Raw genomic sequence first — 24,643 nt, 5'->3', positions numbered from 1 at the left:
GCTGGCCAAGCCCCCCAGTGGGGACCCTCACCCCATGAGGGTCTGACCATCCAGGGTTAGGTGCTGATGGCTGTTTGCAGGCTGGCCACGGCCCTCAGTCACCCAAGCTCCCAGTGGAGGCTGGCTGGAAGCAGGTATCTGGGATTTATTTGTCTTCTATAATTGAAACTTTGTTGTCTTCAGCAGAGCTCAGGGCTGGCCAAGGCAGGCGGGAAGCTTCCTTCATTGGCTTCCTTCATGGCTTCCCTCATTGCTGGGGCAACCAAGCCTCCTGCTTGCTCCAGCTCCGTGGCTGTCGGCCGCCATCATGGTTGAGTTAATTTGCATATAGTCGCTCTGATTGCCTAGAGGGTGTGGCTTGGGGCATAGCGGAGGTGTGGTCAATTTGCATGTTTCTCTTTTATTAGATTAGATGAATACCTCAAGTTTCCAAAGGCAACAGGAAGAAGAATTGGCAGAGTGTGACTATACTGGTGACCATTCTGAATTATCACAAAACTTGGCATTACAACAAAGTACATAAATATTAGGACATAGTTTACTGCGCCCTCCCCACACTCCCATCCACAATCTAAATTAATACAATGTACTCATACTTACAACCATTGGTGCTTCAGGATTTTGAGATATAATTGTAGTGATCACTAATATATCGTTTCTAAGCTGACGGTCATAATCACTAAAACCTCTTATAAACAGATGTTTGAAAACTTCCTTTAAAGTTCTGGAAAGTAAAATCGTACTTTTAAAACCATATTCTTATGGAAATATTACTTATGTGTCTGTCAACAAAATCTCCTTTTTCATATTATATTATTCATTGCAAAGCATTTCTAATCTTTTCTATATTTCCAAATCTGCCTTTAATTCACTGTAGTGAGAATCGATCAATCCAATCTACGCATGATGATCAAAGTGACTACTCTAAAATTAAGAGTCAGTCACATAATTTTCCTTTTTTTAAATTTTATTTATTTATTTATTTATTTATTTAAAAACTTTGAGGGGCATTTTCCTTTTTAAAAGTACTTAAAGGCTTTTCTTTGTTCTTAGGATAAAGTCCTACCTTCTTATCATGGCTTATCAGGCCTTTCATGTTACGGTCCCTGCTAACATTGTTAGCTTCATCCCTCACTATTCTACGTTGAACTTTCTGCTCTCATCCACATTGAATTTTTCAGGTTTTTGATTTTGCTACATTCTATTTTCACTTCTGTTCTCTTGTCATGGACGCTCTTTGCATGCAAAACCCTCCTGTGTTGCCAGTTTGTATTTATTATTCAGATACCAGGTTAGGGCTCATGAGGAAGCATTCAGTAACTCTCCGAGTCTGGGCCAGGCTCCCTGCACAATGCGCAGCTGTGGCTTTGCTTCCGAGGGCCCACTTGCCCTTCTTGTGATAACAGTACCCTTGTTTTTATTTAGGCTTCCCTCTTTCCTCACTTTTGGTTTTGTGAGCAGACCTCAGCTTCCTTTTAGCCAAAGAGCATTCTTTCTCTTGGTCACTAGTAATTCACTCTGGAATGAGCATATGGCCAACACTGAATGCTCAGGGCCCACAGGGACTCAATTCCAAGAATTTTCTTTGTGCTTTCAGAAGAGCACACTTTCTCTCCGGTGTGATTTGGGGTTATGATGCTGTGAGTCTAGACTTTGAATACAGCTGCACATGAAACCAGTTTTACCCTTGACTTTGTAGTTACAATAGCTCATAAATTTCTTATAATTGCTTCAATCAGTTGGGTTGAATGTTCAGTCACTTGCAAACAAAAACGTACTGGTTCACCCTCTCCTGGAAAACACGTGGCACCTTACGATAATGTCTTCCTAGCATTTAGTAGGCTCACAATTAGATGCCTATTTAATTGTCTGTCTCTCCTAACATAACAAATTCCAGGAGAGCAGAGACCATGTCTGTATTGTTTTCAATTGTCTTTCTATGGCCTACTACTGAACTTGGCACGGAGAAAACAATAGTTACTTAATAAATAAATGAATGAGTAACTCACAGGCTTACTCTTATTTTTGCTAATGTTTATTCAGTAATTAGAAGACAATAAGTATTCAAAAATACATTTATTGAATGAACAAACGAAATAGTTCTTTTAAATGTCTAATTTTACTTTATACATATCCAAAGACATAATTTAGTTTTGTTAACAAGCTACTTTAAATCCTTTCTACGTAGAAAAAAAAGGGGGGCTTGTTATGTGCAGATGCATTTATACAACGGCACAAAAGAGACGTCCTGAAACATAGCCATTACATGAATCAAAGCCCAATGAAACACAAATGCAAACAAAAATGTTAGTTATGTCACAAGGTTAAAAAACATTCCTAGTTAACCACATATACTTACAGCAAACACTTCAGGTTACTAAGTTGTTTTATGATTTCTTCTTTTGACGATTTCTCTAGTAAGTTCCAAAGTATTTCTGATGAGCGAAACAGAAGCTGCCCCGAGGGATCTGGGTCGTTGAGGTGAGCACAGATGCCACTGGCTGCATATGCTTTCATCATTAAAGTACAATTAACTTCTGAAAATAAATTTAAATAAAAATAATGTATGTTACAGTCTTGACATTAAATAGAAACAAAATTAGTGGGGAATGAAGTGTTCATATTTAATAATATACAAACCGGAAGTTGAGAGATGTTGCAGAGCTTTAAGTACCCAAAGTTTCTCAACAAGTTGATTTTCAAGCAAGGCCAATGACTGAACCATTGTTTTTGCCAATCCTCCGACTTCAGCCATTTGAATCTTATATGCTGAGCTAGCTTGCTGGTAACCTAACAACAATTAGTTAATAAATATGTGCAGTTATTTCACATAGTATTATCTACATTAAAACAAAGGAATGAGTAATTTATCAATAAACAACAACAATAACAACAAAATGTTTAAAAAGTGTATGGCATATTAAAATGGTTAGCAGAGGGACAGGCAAACTTTTTCTATAAAGGGCCAGCAATCTTAGACCTTGTGGGTCATAAGGTTTCTGTTGCAAATACTCAACTCTGCTACCATACCATAAAAACAGGCATAAACAATATAAAAATAAGTGGGCATGGCTGTGTTCCAATAAAACTTTATTTACAGTGGGCCCTTTTGGCCTGTGGTCCATAGTTTGCTGATCCCACAAATTTTGGGGCACATCTTAAATTCTGAAAAGGAACAATATTTTTTATTTGTCAGTAGATATGTCTTTCCATAAAGAAAAATGTCATGATTACAGACACTGAATGTTTTCACTGTTCAAGTCAACGCATTACTTCAGTGCTTTCAAAAACCAGCAATTATGTGATGTTGGCAATGAAATAAGAGGTAATGCTGTTCTAATAGATGCTAGTGAATGTAACGGCATGTTAGGGAAGATTGATTCTTGGCGTTATGTCCCACAAGAATTTCCTTCTTCCTTAGCTTTCATGGGAAATACTACCTCTCCTTTTGACATAATTGCACAGGTGCCTGCCCAACTACATGTAATGAGATTAAAGGAACATCAGTGCATGTTTGCTCACCTGAGATGCAGCTATTTTCTCTCTCAGTGATATAACTCACCTACCTCCCTGACTTCTTGACTTCTGAAACCAACTAGATTTCTTGCCATAGTTCTGAGATGTCTCTCAGTCTGTCCTATCTTTCTGAATTTGAGGTCTGACCCTGTTCAAGGCCGTCCCCTCCTGTGATGGGTTCGGCACTTAAAAAGTACGAAGAGGAAAACAAAAATTGCCTGTAATTTCACCGTCTAGAGATAACAATATTAACACTTTGTTATATTTTCTGCTGACACTTTACTGTATGCATATTACTTTAACAATATACTACATATATGCAGAATTGTATATTGTACTGCAGCCACTAAACATTTTATAGTAAGCTTTTCCCCTTGTCACATATCATAAGTTTTACTTGCATAATGCTCTATGGTAGGTACAGACCAAAACGTATACTTTATATCACTGTATCTTTTTCTATTGAGTTTACAATTCTATAAAAAGACATAGGAATATTAAGGCCTTGATTCCTATCTCCCGGGCTGTGTCTCTTACAATTGCTCTACTGAGGACGTTTCAGCTGTGACCGCAAATGTCCAGCTGTGCCCATCACTTAAAATCAACTGTGAAACAGTGAGCGAGAGCCTGGTCGATGGCTCCTAATTTTCAGAGCCCGACCAATGTAAGGTCAAGCTCACCTCTCGGCACCTGCCCTCCTCTGTCGCATCTCATACACGTCCCTTTCTCTCTGAAAGAAGAGTGCCTCTACTTTACCGAGCTTAACCCTCAGCTTTTGCTCTTAATTCCATCCTCTCATGCTTACTTTGGGATTTTCACCCTCCCATCTCCCACATACCAGCTTCTTGTTCCTAGGCCTACAAACTTCATTTTTAGACAAATTCAAAACAACACATTTTTCTTTGACCTTGCTACCAGTTAGGCTGTTAAGACATCTTCCTTCTTCTTCTGACCTTAAAATATAAGTCTGCATTCACTCCCATTGCCTCCACTTCCAGAATGCTCTTTAATTCTGCACCTGCTCTGACCACTTTATGGTAATAATCTGACAAAGATTAGCCACAACTTTCCAGATACCACGTTGGCCTTTTCATTCCTCAATTACAGAAGCCTCTGCAGTATTGGCCACTGAGACCATTTCTTCCTTCATCAAACATTCACTCATTGGCACTCAAGACATGCCCATCTTTAAATTCTCTTCCTCTCTTTAAATCTCCCCTCGCTGACAATTTCTTTGAATCATTTTTTTTCCCAAAATTCAGTAGGGACACTCTCCATGATGTTATTCTTGTTCCCTTGCTTTTGGCAAACTCAACCATTCTGATGGCTTCAATTTCATCTCTATTTGTATAAAATCCAAACCTGTATTTCTGGTCTCTTCTTTTAGTATCTAATGTCTACTCTCTACCAAACACACTTCCACTTGTCTGTCTCATCAATAGTGCAAATCTGGCATTTAAAAATATTTTTATTCATTTCTTTACTTCAGATATCTTCCCATTTTCCCTTAGTTATAGAAGTAATCTTTGTTTTCTACCACGGCGTCTTATTTCCACTTATCTTAAGAAACATGTAACTTAAAAAATATAATTTATATATTCTCTCCCTTCCTAGATTGATTATAAATTATAGAAACTATGACATGATATCCTCCACAGTGCCAGTGCTTTTTGCTTAATATCACCCAATTCAGTGTGATTCACACAATTAGAAAAGAATACATAATATTAGCAACACTATTGACATTAACTAATAATAGTAATTACACTAATTTGGGTATGACTTTAAAAATTACATCATAAATATTTAGCATCAAAATAAAAATATCATGCAAATCTAAAATTTAAAAATGTATACAATTTTTAATTTAAAATGATCAAAGAGCTTGAAACTACAAAAAAAATTTTTTTTGATATGCTGCATTTATGATCCCACTCTCTTCCCAATTTCAAAGAGAAATGGGACAGAATATTCTGTTTTATAAAGACACGAAATTCATGCACTTGGTGGGTCCCTCAGCCTAGCCTGCACCCTCTCGTAGTCTGGGAGCCCTTGGGGGATGTCGCCTAACAGTCAGTCAGACATCCTTAGTGCTGCCGCAGAGGCGGGAGAGGCTCCTGCCACCGCAGCTGTGTTCACCAGCAGTGAGCCTGGCTTCTGACTGAGCCGTGCTCCCCCTGTGGGAGTGCACTGATCACCAGGGGGCAGCTCCTGTGTTGAGCATCTGCCCCCTGGTGGTCAGTACAGTCATAGCAACTGGTCACTCCACCGTTCAGTTGATTTGCATATTAGCCTTTTATATAGGACTAGAGGCCTGGTGCACAAAATTCGCGCACAGGAGGTGCGTCCCTCAGCCGGGCCTACACCCGCTCCAATCTGGGACCCCCTCAGGGGATGTCTGACTGCCTTTGGCAATCCGGGACCATTGGCTCCTAACCTCTCGCCTGCCTGCCTGATTGCCCCTGACTGCTCCCCTGCTGGCCTGATCGCCCCTAACCGCATCTGCCTCGCCCTGCACCTGAGACCCAGGATTCCCTTCTCTGGCCGGTCACAGGCACCCAGGACCTGGGCTGGCTTCACTCAGGCTGGCTACAGCCACAGGGGACCGTGGGCAGGCAGCTTCGCCCGGGCCGCAGCCACATGCACCCGGGACCGTGGGGCGGGCGGCTTGTCCCTCTCCCGGGCCACAGCCTGGCTGGTTCCCATTCCTCTCTCGTGAACTCATTTGTGCCTGGCTGGTCCCCAATCCTCTTTCCCCAGTGTTGAGTGTCTAAGCCATTACAGTGTGACGGTATGAGGGTGTGATGACCATTTGCATATTAGCTCTTTATTATATAGGATAGGATGTTATTACTGAAAGACCATTGAAAACTTCACCTGTAATATGCTTCTTTGATGGTTCTGCATGATAAAAGTCAACAATACACTTACAAATTTGTATCCTCAATTCAGAACTTGGTATTTTCATTAAGTTACCTGCCAGAAAGATAAATGAATACTATTTAATAACACTGTCATAGTTTATTTGCAAATTTAAGCAGAAAGTGTTAGTAATATGTTTTTTAAAAATATCTCATCAGAAAATCAATACAGTATTATTTACAATAGCCAAGATTTGGAAGCAGCCCAAGTGCTCATCAGTGAATGAGTAGATAAAAAGCCATGGTACATTTACACAATACTACTCAGTCAGGAAAAAGAATGAAATCTTACCATTTTCAACAGCATGGATGGACCTGGAGAATAATATGCTAAGTGAAATAAGCCAGAGAAAGATAAGTACCATATGATTTCATTTATATGTGGGATCTAAAGAACAATATAAAGAGAGCTCGTTTTAAACTGGGTTCATATTGCCCTCCAGTGCGACGGGAGTGTGTTTGGTAGGTGGGCAGTCATCCAGCGAAGAGCAAACTGACACAGTAAGAAATGGGCCTTGCATTTATCATATAAACGTCTGCCAACGCTCTTGGAGGCAGCATTTAAAAACAATAAGGGCAATAGCGGCATTTTTTAAAATATTATCAACCAAACTTCCGCTTTTTATCTGTTATACCAGGTCTTCTTTTGTTGGCTTCCTATTGTAAATTTCCACTGATGGTAGAGATTCACCATTCAAGTTTCCATTAGTTTTCAGCCCACCTGCTCCTTAAGGTCACCTTATCTAACTCCTCGTGTGTATCCTAATTTCCTTGATATTTCACCTACTCTAGATCATAATAATATTTCTGAAGATATCTACAATTAGGAGCTATGAAACATATTTAGACCTAAAAGTGTTAGTGTCTATGTTAAAAATTAAAAATGCTTTTTACTTATTCCAGTTGAGTCTCTCTCATTTTTCAGTATGGAACATAATACTGGGAACATAACAGTTCAGTAAGTACTTATTTTTCATTTGCTGGGACAATTCTGTACCTTTTGGTTCCCTTATACAAACAAGGACCTAAATTAATAAGTATAAATTTAATGTAGGAATTGTTTGGGGAACATGCTGTCATGTACTCAGGGGCTGAATCAAGGAGCTAGTGTTTGACTGATTTCATTTCCCAGAAAATTATTTTCTTTCTTTAGAAAATCAAGCAATAACCAAAAAGCAAAGCCTGCTGTTTCATGTTTTTCATATTTTGAATAGAAAACACAGTTACCTTCATGTTTATGTATATTATGCTCAAGTTCTTAATGTTCCACCATTTTATGATTAGGTTGTTTACTGAAAAATTTGGCTTTCAATGATTCTAGGAATTATTAGAGTGCAAAGTTGAAAACATTTTTGGGCTTACTGAGAGGGACACATACTTCTAATTTACAAAAAAAGTTAACAAATATTTAATTGCACTAAATAACATCAAGACAAATAAGTACACAGAAGTATCTGCCAGTCCTTATATTGAAGGAACACAGAGTCTTGTTGGTATCATAAAAGACTCGAGGGGAAAACAATACAAAAATGATCACCAAGCACACTATGATAAATTTTCAACCAGAAAACAAGAAAAGAGCTTAGATTTGGAGAAGGACTCTTAGTCGAATTTAGAGACATTTCTTTCTTATCAATCAGGCCTGATATATTATAATCCTCTATCTTAAAAAAAAATCTTAACTTACCCAGAAGTGCAATTGATTTAGCAGTATCTTCAGCATATGTTATTTCATCTGATCCTTTCTTTTTCAAGAATGGCAAGCTTCAATAAGAATAAAGAATGTACAAGTTATGTTTCATAAAGTCCTTAACTGAAGCATCACGCGGAAAGCAGGGAAAATTTTCTTTTCTAAAGAATAAAATGAGAATAATATTCTATTCTTTACCCCTGGGGAATTGATGACTATCAAAAACATTTTTTGTGTGTGTTTCTAACTAACTGAACAATAATAAATAAACTAAAGTAGACTTATAAAAGTGAAGAGAGGTGGACAAAAGGTGAGGGTTAAGCAAGCCATCTTGCAATACTGCATCAAAAAAACCCCCAAAACCCTTAAAAATCCTCTTTTTCTTTGGAGGCAAAATAATAAGGGATTATAGGTGTACTTCCATCAAAATTAGGAAGACAATGGATAATCTGATACAAATCACAGATCCGGGCTTACCTGTAACTTAAAAGCTGTTCAAGGGCTTTTTCTGAAGTTTCTGAAACTAGTTAACAGATCAATGGTCTATTTGTTCTTAAAAGGCAATGACCTTTCCCTTATTAACTGGATCAGTTACTGTCCACAAAATAACAGGTATATTTTGTGAGACACTAAGAAATTAAAGTTAACAAATATTAATTATATTAGGATCACATTTCACAATTACTATAATCTAAGTTATTTGAAAAATATTTATTTAGAAATTATAAAATATAAGGCAGTAGAACCTAGGTCGTTTGTCTAAATGTCAAAGGAGATATAAAAGTTCTTAAACACAAAGAAAAAACTATGTTGGCATTTTATGAATTTAAAATTTGAAGCTCCTATACTATTTGTTTAAAATATAATACATATATTATATCTTATATGTACTATATATAGGACTATTAATTAACACTTTTCAAGAAAAATTAACCAAATAGTTGAAAAACAGCATTTAGAAATATCACATGTGGAGATTTATATATATGCACCAATTGGAATTGAAAGATACTTCAAGGGCAAACTATGAAAAGGAAAATTTTATAAATGCCACAGAAGTTTCTTTCAAGTGTTGGTCAAAATTTTTCATTTGCAACAAATAACATATTAAACTCTAAAAATTAGTTATACTTGTCCTTCAAACTTTTTCCTTTGCTACCAAAGGAAACAACCTAAAAGTTAAAGCATCAGAAGAGTTTTCCACCAAAAAGTGTAGGAAAAAAGATAAGCATTATAGTTCTTTTTAAAAAATATAGTTTTATTGATTTCAGAGAGGAAGGGAGAGAGAGAGAGATAGAAACTTCAATGATGAGAGGGAATCATTGATCGGCTGCTTCCTGCACGCCCCCTACTGGGGACAGAGCCTGCAACCCAGGCATGTGCCCTTGAACTGGAATCAAACCCGGACTCTTCAGGTTGCAGGCCTATGCTCTATCCACTGAGCCAAACCAGCTAGGGCAAGCATTATAGTTCTGATGCAATAAGAAAAGCATACTACTCATAGGCCCAAACAGAAAGGCTGTATTTTACTTTCAATGTTTTTATCTCCCCAAAATATCTTGAAAAGTGAATCAAGTGAGGATGAGGTATGGAGAAATGCAGGACAAAAGCAGAAATTAGGAAAGTAGGGGGAAAATAAAATAATAAGAACAATTATGAAATATGAAGGAAAGTAAAGAGTGTAAATAAAAAGATTCATCGCCCTAACCGGTTTGGCTCAGTGAATAGAGCGCCGGCCTGCGGACTCAAGGGTCCCAGGTTCGATTACGGTCAAGGGCATGTACCTTGGTTGCGGACACATACCCAGTAGGGGGTGTGCAGGAGCTGATCGATGTTTCTAACTCTCTATCCCTCTCCCTTACTCTCTGTAAAAAATGAATAAATATATTTTTTAAAAATAAAATAAAAAATAAAAAGATTTATCATATTACATAATGAAATACTTAGTCACAGTTCTCATAGAGAACAAGTCCTTGATGGAGCTCTGTAGGGGCACTGATGTTGAAAGTCATATTTATGAACCTGGTTTTCTAGGATTTGCACAGCTTCAAAATTTGAAAACATTTTATATATGTGATCTCACATCAATATCATAATTGCCAATTTATATTAAAGTTCCTTGAAAGCACCAGAGTGATTCTTTAGGTCTTTATTTTTCATGGTCTCTATTAAAAAGGAAGGCATTACAAAGGCATTCAATAAATTATCTTTTATTATTTTGTTCAGATATCAAAAAAGTAAATGTAATTATAAAAATTTAAATATTATTGCTGCTAAATCTAACAATGTGAGTTAAAACCTTCTAGGTATACAGTCTCACTAATATATTTGCATATTAAAAGAAACACAGCATTTAAAAAGCTAAATTGGTAGGAAAATTTCAAAGGTTAAATTGCCAGGAAGGTTTATTTCTACTTTAAGAAATCTCCTCTACTATATTTTATTGAAAACTAAAAATAGATTTAATGTGTATCTTGATTAGCCAATATGTGGCAGAAAGGAAGCAGAAAATATTCCTAGTTCCCCAAAATGGTTGGAGAAGCAACAGCAGAGAGGATTGCGCAAATTAATTTTATAATTCTGACCTCCAATTACATTAAAAACATATATCAAAAATAATTGACATTTTATTATTTATTCAAATTTGGAAAATCAATTAAACATGAATCAGAACCTAATACATCTTTGAGAGTCAAATTTTCTAAAGAGAGAAGAAAACTAGACTAAAACTATTAAGCATTGTCCATAAATTGTCTCAAGGATTCTCTAAAGATATTACAATTTGTTGGTTTCATCTCAGATTTATCATTACTGTGAGAGCAAGTTATTATGAAAATTTTTTAAAATATATTTGCAGTTTAATCGCTTGTGGCAAGCGATCTCAGACTACAATAAAATTGACTACCTTTGCAATACCAACTGCTGGTAAGTGATCAAGTGAAGTTTTCTGAGTTCTGCATCACTTTGCTACAACATAATGCATAATATTTTATAATGCAAAATAAAACATAATAAAATGCTGCATTCTAATATAAAATAAAGTTAAAGGAAAACAACTTACCCACATAATTTTATGATATTATAGGCAGGTTCTAGAAAAGAAGGCTGGTTTTCAATTTTTTCTGCACACAGATTCAGAATTTTAAATATCTGTGCCAAATCCCTTAGGGGCTTTAGTATTTTTAGTTAAGAAATAAAATTAAGATTCATATATTTACATTTATGAACATATTCTTTATAACACTTGTGCCAAGAAAATCTATAGAATTCCTATAATGTTAAATATGGTTGACATTTTTTAAAAAAATATGTTTTTATTGATATTTTTATTTTTTTAGAGAGAGGAAGAGAGAGGGATAGAGAGATAGAAACATCGATGAGAGAGAAACATCTTTGATTGGCTGCCTCCTGCATGTCCCCAACTGGGGATCAAGCTCCCAACCCGAGCATGTGCCCTGACTGGGAATTGAACCACGATCTCTTGGTCCCCAGGTCAATGCTCAGCCACTCAGCAACACTGGCTGGGCGACTCTTTTTTAATTATACTAATTTGAAAGACTAAAGAGGAAAACTTAGAACCATATTTTTAAAGAAATATTATTTAAGTTTTGTCTCAGTGACCCTTTACTCAAAATATTTTTTTCTCCTCTCACGACACCTTTAGAATTTGATTACCAACTACTACCCTACGGATTTAGTTGAAAAAAATTAACTTAATGGCTTAATCATATCCTTCATCTCCACCCACTCACAGTAAACATTAACTGCTCCAGAATAAGAAACCCAAACCTATCTTACTTTTCTGCATCACTTTCTTAATATTATTGAGATGCATTCTCTTGTTTTTAAGATTTAAATTGGTTGAGATCTTATTTCATTTAAAACTAGTATGAAAGTAAAATGTACTACCTACAGATCTTCAGGTAAAAGTACCTTTTCTATTACCCCAACTGGTACATAAACAAATCTCATAGATTTTGTAGCAAGATGACTACAGAAAGTGAGGGTTTCCTGTGGCAAAATTATTATATTCTGCAAAGATTAAAACAACAGCAGCTACCCAACAACAAATTAGTTCTTAAGCATGAGTTTTGAGACACAGGAGTTTCCACATATTCTGATCAAGGTGGTATATTTAGTGAGGATACTATCTTATGTTTATGTAATGTTTTGCAGATTATCAAGCACTTTGCATATCTTCTCATCTAGTCTTCCTAACAACTTTCATGAGGTGCCATTATGCCTATAATATGATAAGCTTATTAACAGTAGAAGTACTCAAGTAAATTGGTAGAAATAAGATTACGTGGCCCTCCTAACCTTATCCACTGTCTCTTTGTGTCTTCAGAACTGCCATTATCTATGCCAAATTAACTGCATTGTACTGTTTTCAATTTTACATTTTCTGATAAATGAAAAATATAATTTTATAAAAACCCCCCAAAATGTTAGCTATTTTCTGTGGTAAACAGAATGGCCTGTCCAAAGATGTCCACATCCTAATGCCCAGAACTTGTGAAATTACCTTACGTGACAAAGGGACTTTGTAGTGATTAAGTTAAAAATCTTGAGATGAGAAAGTTACCCTAGGTCCGTGGTCGGCAAACTGCGGCTCGCGAGCCACATGTGGCTTTTTGGCCCCTTGAGTGTGGCTCTTCCACAAAATACCACGTGCTGGCACGCACGTACAGTGCGATTGAAACTTTGTGGCCCATGCGCAGAAGTCGGTTTTCGGCCTGGGTGAGTCTATTTTGAAGAAGTACTGTTGATATTTGGCTCTGTTGACTAATGAGTTTGCCGACCACTGCCCTAGATTATCCAGATAGACCAATGTAATCACAGGGTCCTTATAAGGGACAGAGAGAGGCAGCGGAGTACCAGAGAAGGAAATGCCATGAGAGAAGCAGAGGCGAGAGTGATGATACTTTGAGGAAGGGGCCAGTGGCTGAGGAATGCAGGCCACCTCGAGAAGCCGGAGAGGCAAGGAAATGCGTTTTCCTCAGAGCTTCAAAAGGAATACCTTCCCTTTAGATCAGTGAAGCAGATTTTGGATTTCTGACCTCCAGAAGTATAAGACAAAAATTTTATGTTGTTGTAAGGTACTCTGTGGTAACTTACAGTAGCAATAGGAAATGAATACATTTTCTAATTAAAATTCTCCCATTTCAGGATAAATGAAATAAGCATACATATATAAGTAAAGGATACAAATCCATTCTGATAATACTGCACCAATGTCTTGACAGATTTAAGTTGTTTTTCTTCTAAATCATCCTAAAACAAATGATCTGTTTTAGTTCTTTTATGCTATTAAAACTGGTGCGATATAACTTTTTTATTAATATAAAAAGAAAGTAGACATTAAAATTATCAAGAAATTGTCCATTAAAATTGTAATTCAATTACTGTATTATAATACAAGGACGATAAAATGTTTCCTTAAACATGAAGGTAAAAATAAGATTAGGAAATTTGATTAGGAAATTGAAAATTAAAACTAGATTACTACAAGAGCAGTAATTGTTTCCAGAAATAACAGTAACAACATTGGAAGCATGTTGAGCATTTTTCTGTGCCAGGGACCATTTAGGAACCATACATACATGCCAATCTTCAAATCAACCCCATTAGGAAAATACTGTTATTATTCCTCTTTTCCAGAATAAAAACCTCAAACTGAAACACTAAGCAATTTGTCCAAAATCAGACAGATAATAAGTGGTGGTGTTAGGAGTCAAATTTGGCAACTTGACTCCAGAAATTGTAATCTAAAATATTCCCAGTGTACTGGTACAAACTAAATAGCTTCAGCCAATTAAAACAAAACAAAACAAAACCCTATACGGTGATATCTTTTCATGACTGAATCACTTCTATCCTTTTAATCTTTAAATTGTTTGTAAGAGGCTGTGGCATTTTTTATAGCGCCCCCCCTCCCCCGCCTTTTTTTGTCTATACTTAATAACAACTAGTAGGAGCTATATGTAGTTGAATTTTCTTCTTATAAAAATGCACATATATTTACAATTAAAAATAACTTTCACAACAAACATAGCCAGCAAAAGATAAATTCTTATGGAGTCATTATTTTTATTGTATTTTTTCTTCTATATAAAATGCAGAGACTAAAAAAATGTTAAAACAATGACTAAATTTTGGCGCCTACTAATCACAGGACATTGTTTTGTTTTGATTGGCTCTACCACTGTCACCCTCCACTTCCTAAAAGGATGCACTCTTCATCTTGTAGTAATTTCACAGTGTGTGCTGGCTTTTAGGCAGTCAGTCAGTTCTTGGGTAATGTCAGGAGAGTGGGGTGTGTGGAAATATATGCATATGTATTTATTATCCTTTTTCCCAATGCTGAGCTCTCAATTTTGTTTTATCTAAAATAATTTTATTTCCATTACATTCTATATAATTTTTCCATCAAAATAAACTACCTATGAGTATTGTGAATATGTATCTCTAACCTGATTTCAAATCAGAAAAACTTAGGTAGTACATCATGATACACTTTTTCTGTCCTTGGTCCCCACATCATACTTGGCAACAAGCAAATACAAAGGCTAGAGGAGTCTTTTTTCTACTCCTATGATTCCTTCTGTTTATATTTACCATGGATTTGTCCATTCCACAAAACCAAATGTAGTCTCCTCCTCCATCTTCCTTACCAGGTTAACTATATTCATACTAAATTTAAACAGTCCTTGAATATTTGAAATGGTTTCAAGAGGAGAGAAATGAGATTTATGTTGGGGGGAATACAAGTTACCTTTCAGGGGCATCACAATTTATAAATGATATAGCAGAAACATTTTCTCTCAAAGCTTACTTGAGCAGTCTCTCCAAGGAGTTTGATGATACTATTTAGGTCCATAGGCTTTAAAGCACCCTAAAAAACATACAACACTTAGTATTCTATGAGAATCAAGAAGTTACATCAAACATAGTATTTTCATGATATTATTTATCCCTCGGCAACTTATAAATATCCTATGACAAAGAGACAGTGAGTGAAGAATAAATAGCAGATGAGACCTTTTAGGAGTAAAAAAAAAAAAAAAAATCTTGGAGTTAAAAAAACACAAACCTCTTGAATTCTAGTATCACCTTATAATATTAATGTCTAAGTTTCACTAGTTCCCAGAGGCCCAAAAGAGCATCTGGAATAATAGCACTTTCACGCTTTTCTTCATCATACATATTACACATGTCATTACAACCCACTGAGTTTGCCTATGCAGATACACACAAGACTAACTTCTAACCTAGAGGTAGAGATCGCCTTTCTGAGATAGGTATTCCCTCTCTCAGTGGTCCCAGCATTCTCACTGTCATCCACATTGGAAAACAGAAACCTCCAGGTTCTACAGCTTTTACATCCGTAATATTTCTTGAGCCCATTTCCTCTTACTGATTTATTTGGTTCTCATCTCTCACTCAATTACTTTCTTGCTCTTCTCCCTGCTTCCATCTACTCTTGTACTTTCAACATCATCCTCCACTCTATGGCAAAAATAATAAAACTCAAATCTGAACACAACCAGGTTGAATCATTTAGTGACTCTCCATTACACCCCTGACCCCCTCCTCTGTTTTCAATTATGTTGTCACAATCCTGTTCCTCTCCTTGGTTACCCTCCATAGATTGATCCTTCAAGTAACAGCTCAGGTGTCACCTCCCCAAGGGATGAAAAGGGGTGGAGCAAATGTCCCTCCTCTGTGCTCCCATCGCACCCTAAGCGTATGTCCATTACAATTCCCATCAGTGTTGCTCTAAAATGGTCTACAGATTTATCCCCCACCACGCCCTGCCCCAAAGTTCACTTGAGGGCAAAGACTTGTTTTCTGGCAACCCCAACAGCAAACACTGGGCCTCGAGTAGCAAGTTCATTGTCGGTAAGTGGGGAAGGAAACAGGAGGTGCTAGCATCCAGAGTTTAAGTATTTATGAGAATACAGAAGTCCCCAAATTCTAAATACAGTTTTGGCTATATTTAACTTGGGGATTAATGTTTCCTTGCATAACATTTTCTTTTTAATTCAAATGTTATATCAAAATTGTTTACTCCTCTTATATGAGTTAAGCTATCCCAGTCTCCTTTGTTTCCTTCCTCTTATCAATCCTCCCTGCACACTTACTTCTACTTTAAAATAACCCTTTGAAAAGATGATGTCATGATGATATAAAAATATACAAAAGGGGAAAAATCCTACTTATTCCTATCATCTAAATACAACCTATGTTATTTTCTGGTTTTAAATATTTTCACATATTATTTTCTGTTTTTATTTACATGCATAAATGCTTTACATAATTTCACTTAGTATTAACACCATTGTACTTTTGACTTTTAAAGCTATAATGCATACATACATTTCCATATTTTTACAGGGTCATTATTCCTTTGCCTCTTAAGTCTAGATTTTCTTTTCCTTTCACAACTACACTTGTATATTCTGACCTTAAAAAAAAGTCTTTCAAAAACAATTTTTGAATTTTAAGTCTGCAGAGTAAGTATTGGAATGAATTTATTTACTTAAAATGATTTTATTTAAAAAATTAACAACCCTGAAAGGACACCCCTAGAAAGCTGCTCAATATTCTATTGAGACCGTTCCCTGGGACCTCCACCCTTAAAACCCTTTGGTCAGAGTATCCAGCACCCCCTCAAGAGCATTCCCTCATCTTTCCCTTTCCCTCCCCACCTCCCCTCAGGTGTATCACTTTGACCTTCCTCACTTCTAAGCAAGAGCCCTTCCTTTGCTGCTATAACTACTTTCCTAAGCCCATTTCATCTATGGATTACTTCTACCTCTGTGATTTCGCAAATAAATGTTCTCTTATAGTTTGAGTCTTGACTCTGAATTCTTTTCTAGCCAGAACCCGGGTCCAATCTAACCCCCCTGGTCTGATCAAACACCTGGTGCTGTTCTCACACCACCACCAACAGGGTAAGATTTAAATTCACAAAGAGAGAAGGGAACTCGTTAAATAAATATTACATATCACCTCCCATGTACCTGGTTTTGTGCTGGATATTGCTGGTGCGTACTGGAGGAAATGGGGAACACTACAGAAAACGCCCAACAGACAAGGCTTCTGTCCTCGGGAAGTAGCACCAAGCTGAGGAAATGTTACAGATAAAGCACAGTTATGCAGTGGAAACCCCTAAAAATAGGACAGAGAAGTCGAGCTGAGGAACTTTAAGAAAAGCGAAGACCTTAAACATCATTTAGTTCAGCGGTTCTGAGGACAAACTCACTTGAGGGAGCATTTTAAAGCCCCGGCTCCACACTGGGGACGCTGCAGAATAGATCTGGGGTAGGGCACATTTTTACAGTACAATGTCTGTTTGTGTTTAAAGCTCCTGAGATGGTTGTGATGGTCCCTCGGGTTTGGGGAAATACTCATCTAGTACAGGCGCACAGTTAGTGACAAGAAGAAAATTCTGAGCTGTTCTAAATTAATTACAGCAAGGCAGAGGGTGCTAATCAGTTAACAACTGCAGGGCAAAACCAACATAAAACTGCTTACGTTCCTGAGCTTACATTGAAACCCTGAATTAACTCCCAGGTAGCTATTTCCATGATCATCTAAAGAGAACAGCCAGGCGCCACTGACCACCAGGAGCCTCTGCTTCTTGCTTACACACGAACGTTCCAGGCTGCTGCCCCTAAACAATCCAAAGGAACAAACACTTCTCCCTACGGACTATGTATGATCCCAGGACTAGCCTCATCTCACCCTCCCCACCCCCTTTACCTCTAGCCCATGTAAACTGTTCCCAAACAACTTGTATCTTCCTTCCCCTACGTGATGTGTCAAAGAGCCCGCCAACCCCAGGACCACAGACGTGTTGTCTCCTCCGTCTGGCCCTGCTGCTGCTGCTGGTTCAGGGTTCATGCCCAATGGCCTGTGGCTTCTCTGGCCAGCATATGGCTCAATAAACCCTTTCTTTTGGAAAGGCTTCAGCCATGAAAGTTTTGTTTAACTCTAGCAAAGGAAATAGGCCTAAAGAGGTGAAGAGATTTGATCAATGTAATTATATTAGACTAGAGGCCCAGTGCACAAAAATTTGTGCACTCGGGGGGATCCCTCAACCCGGCCTGTGCCCTCTCGCAGTCTAGGACCCCTTAGGAAATGACCACCTGCTGGCTTAGGCCTGCTCCCTGGGGGATTGGGCCTAAGCTGGAAGTCAGACATCCCTATGGCAGCCTGGGATCCCTCAGGGGATGTCCACTTGCCAGCGGGGAGCAGGCCTAAGCTGCAGTCAGACATCCTTAGCGCTGCTGAGGAGGCTGGAGAGGCTCCCACCACCACCGCTGTACTGGCAGCCATCAGCCTGGCTTGGGGCTGAGCAGAGCTCCCCCTGTGGGAGCGCACTGACCACCAGGGGGAAGCTCCTGCATTGAGCGTCTGCCCCCTGGTGGTCAGTGTGTGTCATAGTGACCAGTCATTCCCAGTCGTTCTGCTGTTAGGGTCAATTTGCACATTACCCTTTTATTATATAGGAGTGCCTGGCCAGCCTGGGTGAGGGGCTGAGGGCTGTTTGCAGGCTGGCCACAACCCCCAGCCACCCAAGCTCCCAGTGGAGGCTGGCTGGAAGCAGGGATCTGGGATTTATTTGTCTTCTATAATTGAAACTTTGTTGCCATGAGTGGAGGCCACAGCCAGCTCAGGGCAGGCGGGAAGCTTGGCTTCCTCCATCGCCTGGGCAACCAAGCCTCCTGCTTGCTCCAGCTCCGTGGCTGCCAGCCGTCATCTTGGTTGGGTTAATTTGCATATAGTTGCTCTGATTGGTTGGTGGGCATGGCTTAGGGCATAGGGAAGGTATGGTCATTTAGCATCTTTGTCTTTTATTAGTGTAGATGAGGTAAGCAATAAGGAGATACTGTTGAATCCTGAAAGAAAGAGAGGTGGACCCTGACTCGTGTGGCTGCTGGTTGAGCAATGTCCCGTGGACTGAAGGGTCCTGGGTTCCATTACCCATCAGGGCACATGCTCAGGTTGTAGGTTCAGTTGCCATCAATGCTTCTCTCTCACATTGATGTTTCTCCCTCTCCCCCTCTTCCTTCCTCTCTTTTTCAAATCAATAGACACATTTTTTTTTTAAGAGAGAGGGGTGGGACTTAGAGGGAGGAAGGAGGAGGATAAAGTGATAAAGTGGTGTTTATGGAAAATTGACTGAGGAAAGGAGAAGGAGCAAGCCAAAGGGCTGGAGAAAAGGGTGACACATTAATAGGCCTGACTGCGGCACTGTGGTGACAGGAAGGGAGCAAGTAGTTCTTTTAAAGCCCAATGTGGTGCCCCTTGTTTTTCACCATATCATCTGACCTGCTGGTGGAGGGTTGGAATTTTGTTTTGTTGTTGCTATTGTTTATTTTGTTTTATAATCCGGATACATATGAAACTATCTCCCACAGCTCTCCGAGTTCACTGCTGTGAAACTCTGCAGCACAGTTCATATCATACTGCAGTTATAGCACACTAAGCATAGCTGCTCCAAGTGGGAAATGGGGTCCTCTATTAGTCACAATCGCAGCTACCAGAAGGGAGAGCTGGCCCTGAATGGGTCTGCCTAGGGTGGGCTGGCAGTGTGTGGGTTCTTGACTTCATGCAGGAAAGATGTCACAGCACAAGTCCAGGTGATTCTGAGAGTAGGTTTATTAAAGCCGGGAACAGTGAAACAAGGAAGAGCCAAGGGTAGAAGAAGGAGCAGGAGAGAGTCTAGGCAGGGCTGCTTTGGCTCTCTAAAAACGTGATAGGAAAGAAATGAGCCACGGTGGGTGGGATGGCCCTGGCTCGCTGGGAAGTCAGAGAAAAGGGGGCCTTGGAGACAGGTTCAGTGGGTGAGCCCTGACTGCCACTGACCATTGCTCCCCTGGTTGCTAGTCTCCTGGGATCCCTTATTGTTTAGGAGATGCAGGCCTGTGGGGGAGGGGAAAGGCAGGTGTTCTCTTGGGAAGGGGAGTGCGCACTGGGTCCTTTGTTTTGAGGGTTTTTGAAGGCTGGCAGTTTAGAGGCGGTCTTAGAGGAGCTCTCAATAGAATACTCATCAGCTTTTCCAGGTGTGCCCTTTCTACTGCTTGGTCAGCACCAGCGCAGGGCCGGGGATCTTTAGTTATCACCTGGTTTTGCTGCTCTTCTGAGCCTAGAGCTGAAATACAAGTGAGGCCTAGATATTATCTCTAGGGAGGAAAGGTCAGGGGGTCCACACTGAATAACCAGCGACATGCAGGGGAGGAAAGGTCATGGGGGCGAGGTCCAGCGCTAGTATTGCCCATTGCTAAGCATACTAGGCACGCGGGGCTTTCCGCCTGGTGACCTGCATCTGGCTGTAGACTGCTCAGCCAATTTGTTCAGCTGTCTCAGTTTCTGAAATCCTCTTGCCGAGGAACTTTCTTAGCTCCTTACTCTCCTGCCTCAGCGTCACCTGAAACCCTGTTGGAAACGCAGACACCAGAGGCTCTACTCCAGATCTGCAGAATAGATATTTGCATTTCAGTAAGACCCCCCAGATGCTCCAAATGTACATTAGAATTTAGAAGCACTGCTCTAATGGGTTTCTGATTTTTTAGAATGAGAGGAACAGTATTAAAATAAATAGGAAATAAAGAGCACACAACTTGTGATTTCAAGTGTACGATGGAGCTGGCTTAATGAACTAAGGTAGGACCCACACTCTCATTTTTAGCTGCCAGGATACACTGTCTCTTAAGCATAGGCAGAGGAGGAAGTTGCAAATGTGGAATGGTTTGAAAATATCTAGATTCCCAAGAGTCTTTTCCTCTACTGGCTTGAGGCAGAGGTCTAAAACGTTAATTTGATGAACAAGAATAGATCGTTCTAGAGACAAATGGTAGGGGAGAGGGGTTAGAGAGCAACCAAAGGACTTACATGCATGCATATTAGCATAACCAATGGACACAGACACTGGGGCGGTGGGGGCTTGCCAGGCTGGGAAGGGATGGGGGAGGGGGTCAATTGGGGAAAAAGGAGACATATGTAAAACTTAGACAATAAATAAAATAAAATAAAACGTTATCTTTTTTTCTTTTCTTTTCTTTTTAATTGACACGGGGGCCACTTATTCTGCCCTCCTGAATTCGCTGGGCCCTTTGTCCCCTCTGAGCCTCTATTATGGGGGTTGACAGACTATTCTCACAGCCATTAGCCACCTCACCTCTACCCTGCATTTTGCTAGACAACCCCTTTACCCAATCTAAAAAGTTACCATTTTAGTGATGGCAAAGAGCACTAGGCCCCGCTCTGAGTAAAGAAACTGAGTAACCTGCACTTAATTTCTCACGGCCTGAGGGGCCTCCGTTGTAAAAGCAATCACAAACAAAACCCAAGTGATCATTTCTCCCAGCTCTGTAAGTTTTTATTCTATTCCATTTCTTTTGGTAGATACTTTTTCTCCAGTACTTTATAAAACATCAATACTCCTGAAGTAGTTGTTGTTAAACAAACAAACAGACAAACAACATAAGAACATTGGAGGCTGAAAGCTTTTCTAAAAGAAAGATTTATTGGGCCAAAAAAGGACCAGGTCCTGGGGAGAAAAACTGGGGACAATGAAACAAGTAAGGGCCAAGGATAGAAGGGCAGCAGTGCTAGGGAGAAAAGACAAACATGTCCACATCCTGGACTTGATGGGCACTTTCATACTTAATGTTTGGGGAAGAAAGATATAAGTTGTTTTGAAAGAATTTACACTGGCTACAGATGGGGAGGGGGGAGGTGAAGCAGAGGCAGTTCTATGACAGGTGCACAGTCTATAAGGAGGAAATACTACATTTGACAACAGTAAGAGCAGTCTTGAAAATTCATGCATAGGTGGGATATGAGGGTCTAGCTGTCTGCTAAATAGATGCTTTCAGGAATGTGAGCAGTCTGTTGTTAGCCCACAGCTGGCCAACTGGTTAACTACTCCGGTCTTTTTCTCTCACTGATGTAATTTAACGTAGTGCATCTCAGAATTTTTCTCTTGTCATTACTAACAAGGTAGGAACTTAAATTAATACAAATTGATTTCTTTTTGGAAGAGAACCCTGGGCCCTGGAAGAAGAGTAGTAAAAGGAAAAGAAAACGGGGAAGGAAGAAAATGTGCACACAGATACACATACTTGATATGTTGTGGACTATTCTGGCAATGGCCTATTAAAAGTATTTCCTCTTTTTTCTTTTTCACCCATGCTTGCCTGTCTCCTATACCCTGGTCCTCCACCCACTTTTACACCAGGTAAAGGAAGAATGAATGAGAACCGTAAGATATAAAATTCACCTGCTTCCCAGTTTTGCCCGGTGCCTGGGAGGACAGTGGTAGTGTTGAGCCCCCTTGAAGCCTTGGGAGTGGAAGGCTGCTATTCCTTAACAATTCTTCTTTCCACGGCCCACAAAAAAGTGGGTGAAACACTTCCACAAAACTGACTAGGTAAATTCCCCGTTCCTCCTCATGCAAAAATGCTGTTGCCCCGCAGGTTGCTGTGTAAATGTCTGACCATCCTCAGAGAGTTCAACCCTAGCCCCACAGCAGAAGAGGTCCCCAGTCAACTGGCTACTCCCAAGGAACTCTCCCAGGCTCTAGGCTGTGGACACAGGAGACAAGGTTCCTTACGCAGCCTGAGACTTGTAAAGTCTCAACAGTAATTCCCACAGTGGCCCCATGTCATTAGTGTGAGGAGGCAGGGCAGGATTCCTCCATAGAATTCAGGTTTTAGGGCTTGGTCATGGCTCTCTGGGGAGGAGCAATGGAAGCCTAGCATGAAAAAAGCGAATTGGAATTTCTAAACACCCCCACCACAATGGAGATCCAAGGGAGCATTTGGAGTGAAATTTCTCAACACATCAGCTTGAAAGAATTAATTTTTAAAACAAGTAAATTCGTAACCAAATCTATGCACAATAAATTAAATCAATTACAAGTGACATATGACTTCATTAACATGTAGAATCTAATGAGCAAGATAAACTAACAAACAGAATAGAAATAGACTCATACTGGTGGGGGATGGGGGTAAGGGCTGGGAAGAGGGGGGATGGGGAAATGGGGGATATCTGTAATACTATCGATAATAAAAATATATCTTTTAAAAAGAAATAGACTCATAGATACAGAGAACAAAAAGAAGAATACAGTGTATGGATGATGTGTTGTGGAATTGTGTACCTAAAAGGTATATAATTTTATTAACTAATGTCACCCCAATGAATTCAATAAAAAAACACAATGAAATAAAGAGAAAAACAAAAGAAAAATCAATTCTATTCTCTGCCAATCCTCTCTGACCCACCCCATAATCAGCTTCAAATTTCACATAAAACGATGCTTCATTTCTAATTTTAACACCAGTTTCCTCTTCTCCTTGTGTACGTTTTAGTAGCAGCAATTTAATTTTTTTCATCATTTATCCCCTCTATGCCCTCTTCCACCTCCACCCCCGTCCCCCACCGCAGTCACCACACTGTTGTCCATGTCCATGAGTTCTCTTTCTTTTTTTTCTTTTTTGTTCAATTTCCTGACACCCCCAACCCTCTCCCCACCACCACCACCACCCAGTAGCAGCAAATTTAAAGACGGGAGAAAGTTATACGCCTCTATTCAGAACATCACTACATAAAAGGGATCTACATACACAAGTACAGTGCAAACAAGTGTTCAAATTCATGTCTTTGCTAAGAATGTTTCCTTCCCCCAGGCCCTTCGAAGTCACACTTTTGCAGGCACGGCGGCAAAGCCTCCCGTACTCAGTTGGGTGGGACGCTCGCTCACGAGGACCTGGAGGCCCAAGTTGCCAGGCGGGTTGGTAGGCCCGCTCGCCAGCTGCGCAGTTCTCGGAGCGGTCAGCTAATAGATGCCCGGAGGTTGACAGGAACCTCGGTTCCGCAGAATACCCTCGTGTCCACTTGGGCCCCCATTCCCGTCCTTGCTGCCCCCCAACTCGTCCCCGCCTCCAGATCTCAATCTACTCCCTCCACGCCTCCCCAGCTCCCCAGGCACGTACACTGGACCTTACCAGAGCGTCCTCGTCCTCCGTCACCACCCCGATCACCGGGATTTGTCGAGGGCTGCTGGACTTGCTTTTGCTGCGCGGGCCCTGGGCCTCGGCCGTCGCCGGGGCCTCCGTTGTTGGCGCGGCTGACTCGGCGTGGCGAGGCATGGCGGCTCTTCTGTCCTACAAGGTGCCCGCAGCCGAGGGACTCAAAGAGGCCCTGCCGCCGGGAACGCAAGGCCACCTGAGAGCCGCCTTCCCCGCGCCGCCGCAGCCCACCCGGGGCCTTCTGCTCCCGCCTCCCAGCTGGTTGCTAAGACGCCAGCGCGTTGCCAAGGGCGGGGCCAGGGACCGTAGAAGCGCCGGCTCCTACGGAAGCCCGGGGATCCAAACTACCTGAAACCCTAAGCTGCACCTCCACGCTCAGAATGGCTGGGTTGCTCTGTGCCCTGGACCTCGGCACCGAGCTGTGCAGTTTTCTGGGCGCGTGCGTCTCAGGTTTGGTCATGTGCGCA

The 24,643-nt window shown here is 40.1% G+C and overlaps 1 protein-coding gene across 1 annotated transcript in view; it reads right to left on the bottom strand.

The window, feature by feature from the left end:
• CFAP69 (cilia and flagella associated protein 69) overlaps nt 1–24,438 on the bottom strand; it is a 60,423-nt gene extending 35,985 nt beyond the window's left edge. The window contains 9 exon segments of the mRNA XM_006779183.2: nt 601–724; nt 2,360–2,537; nt 2,641–2,790; nt 6,394–6,492; nt 8,125–8,201; nt 11,189–11,298; nt 13,336–13,401; nt 14,963–15,022; nt 24,153–24,438. Of these exon segments, the coding sequence (XP_006779246.1) occupies nt 601–724; nt 2,360–2,537; nt 2,641–2,790; nt 6,394–6,492; nt 8,125–8,201; nt 11,189–11,298; nt 13,336–13,401; nt 14,963–15,022; nt 24,153–24,296 (1,008 nt within the window). The 5' untranslated portion in view covers nt 24,297–24,438.
• Between the last annotated feature and the right edge of the window lie 205 nt (nt 24,439–24,643).

Source organism: Myotis davidii, unplaced genomic scaffold, assembly GCF_000327345.1.
Source record: "Myotis davidii unplaced genomic scaffold, ASM32734v1 scaffold187, whole genome shotgun sequence".
Taxonomy (NCBI): Eukaryota; Metazoa; Chordata; class Mammalia; order Chiroptera; family Vespertilionidae; genus Myotis; species Myotis davidii.
Note: the sequence above shows the minus strand (reverse complement) of the source record. Positions and strands in the feature narration are given on the sequence as shown.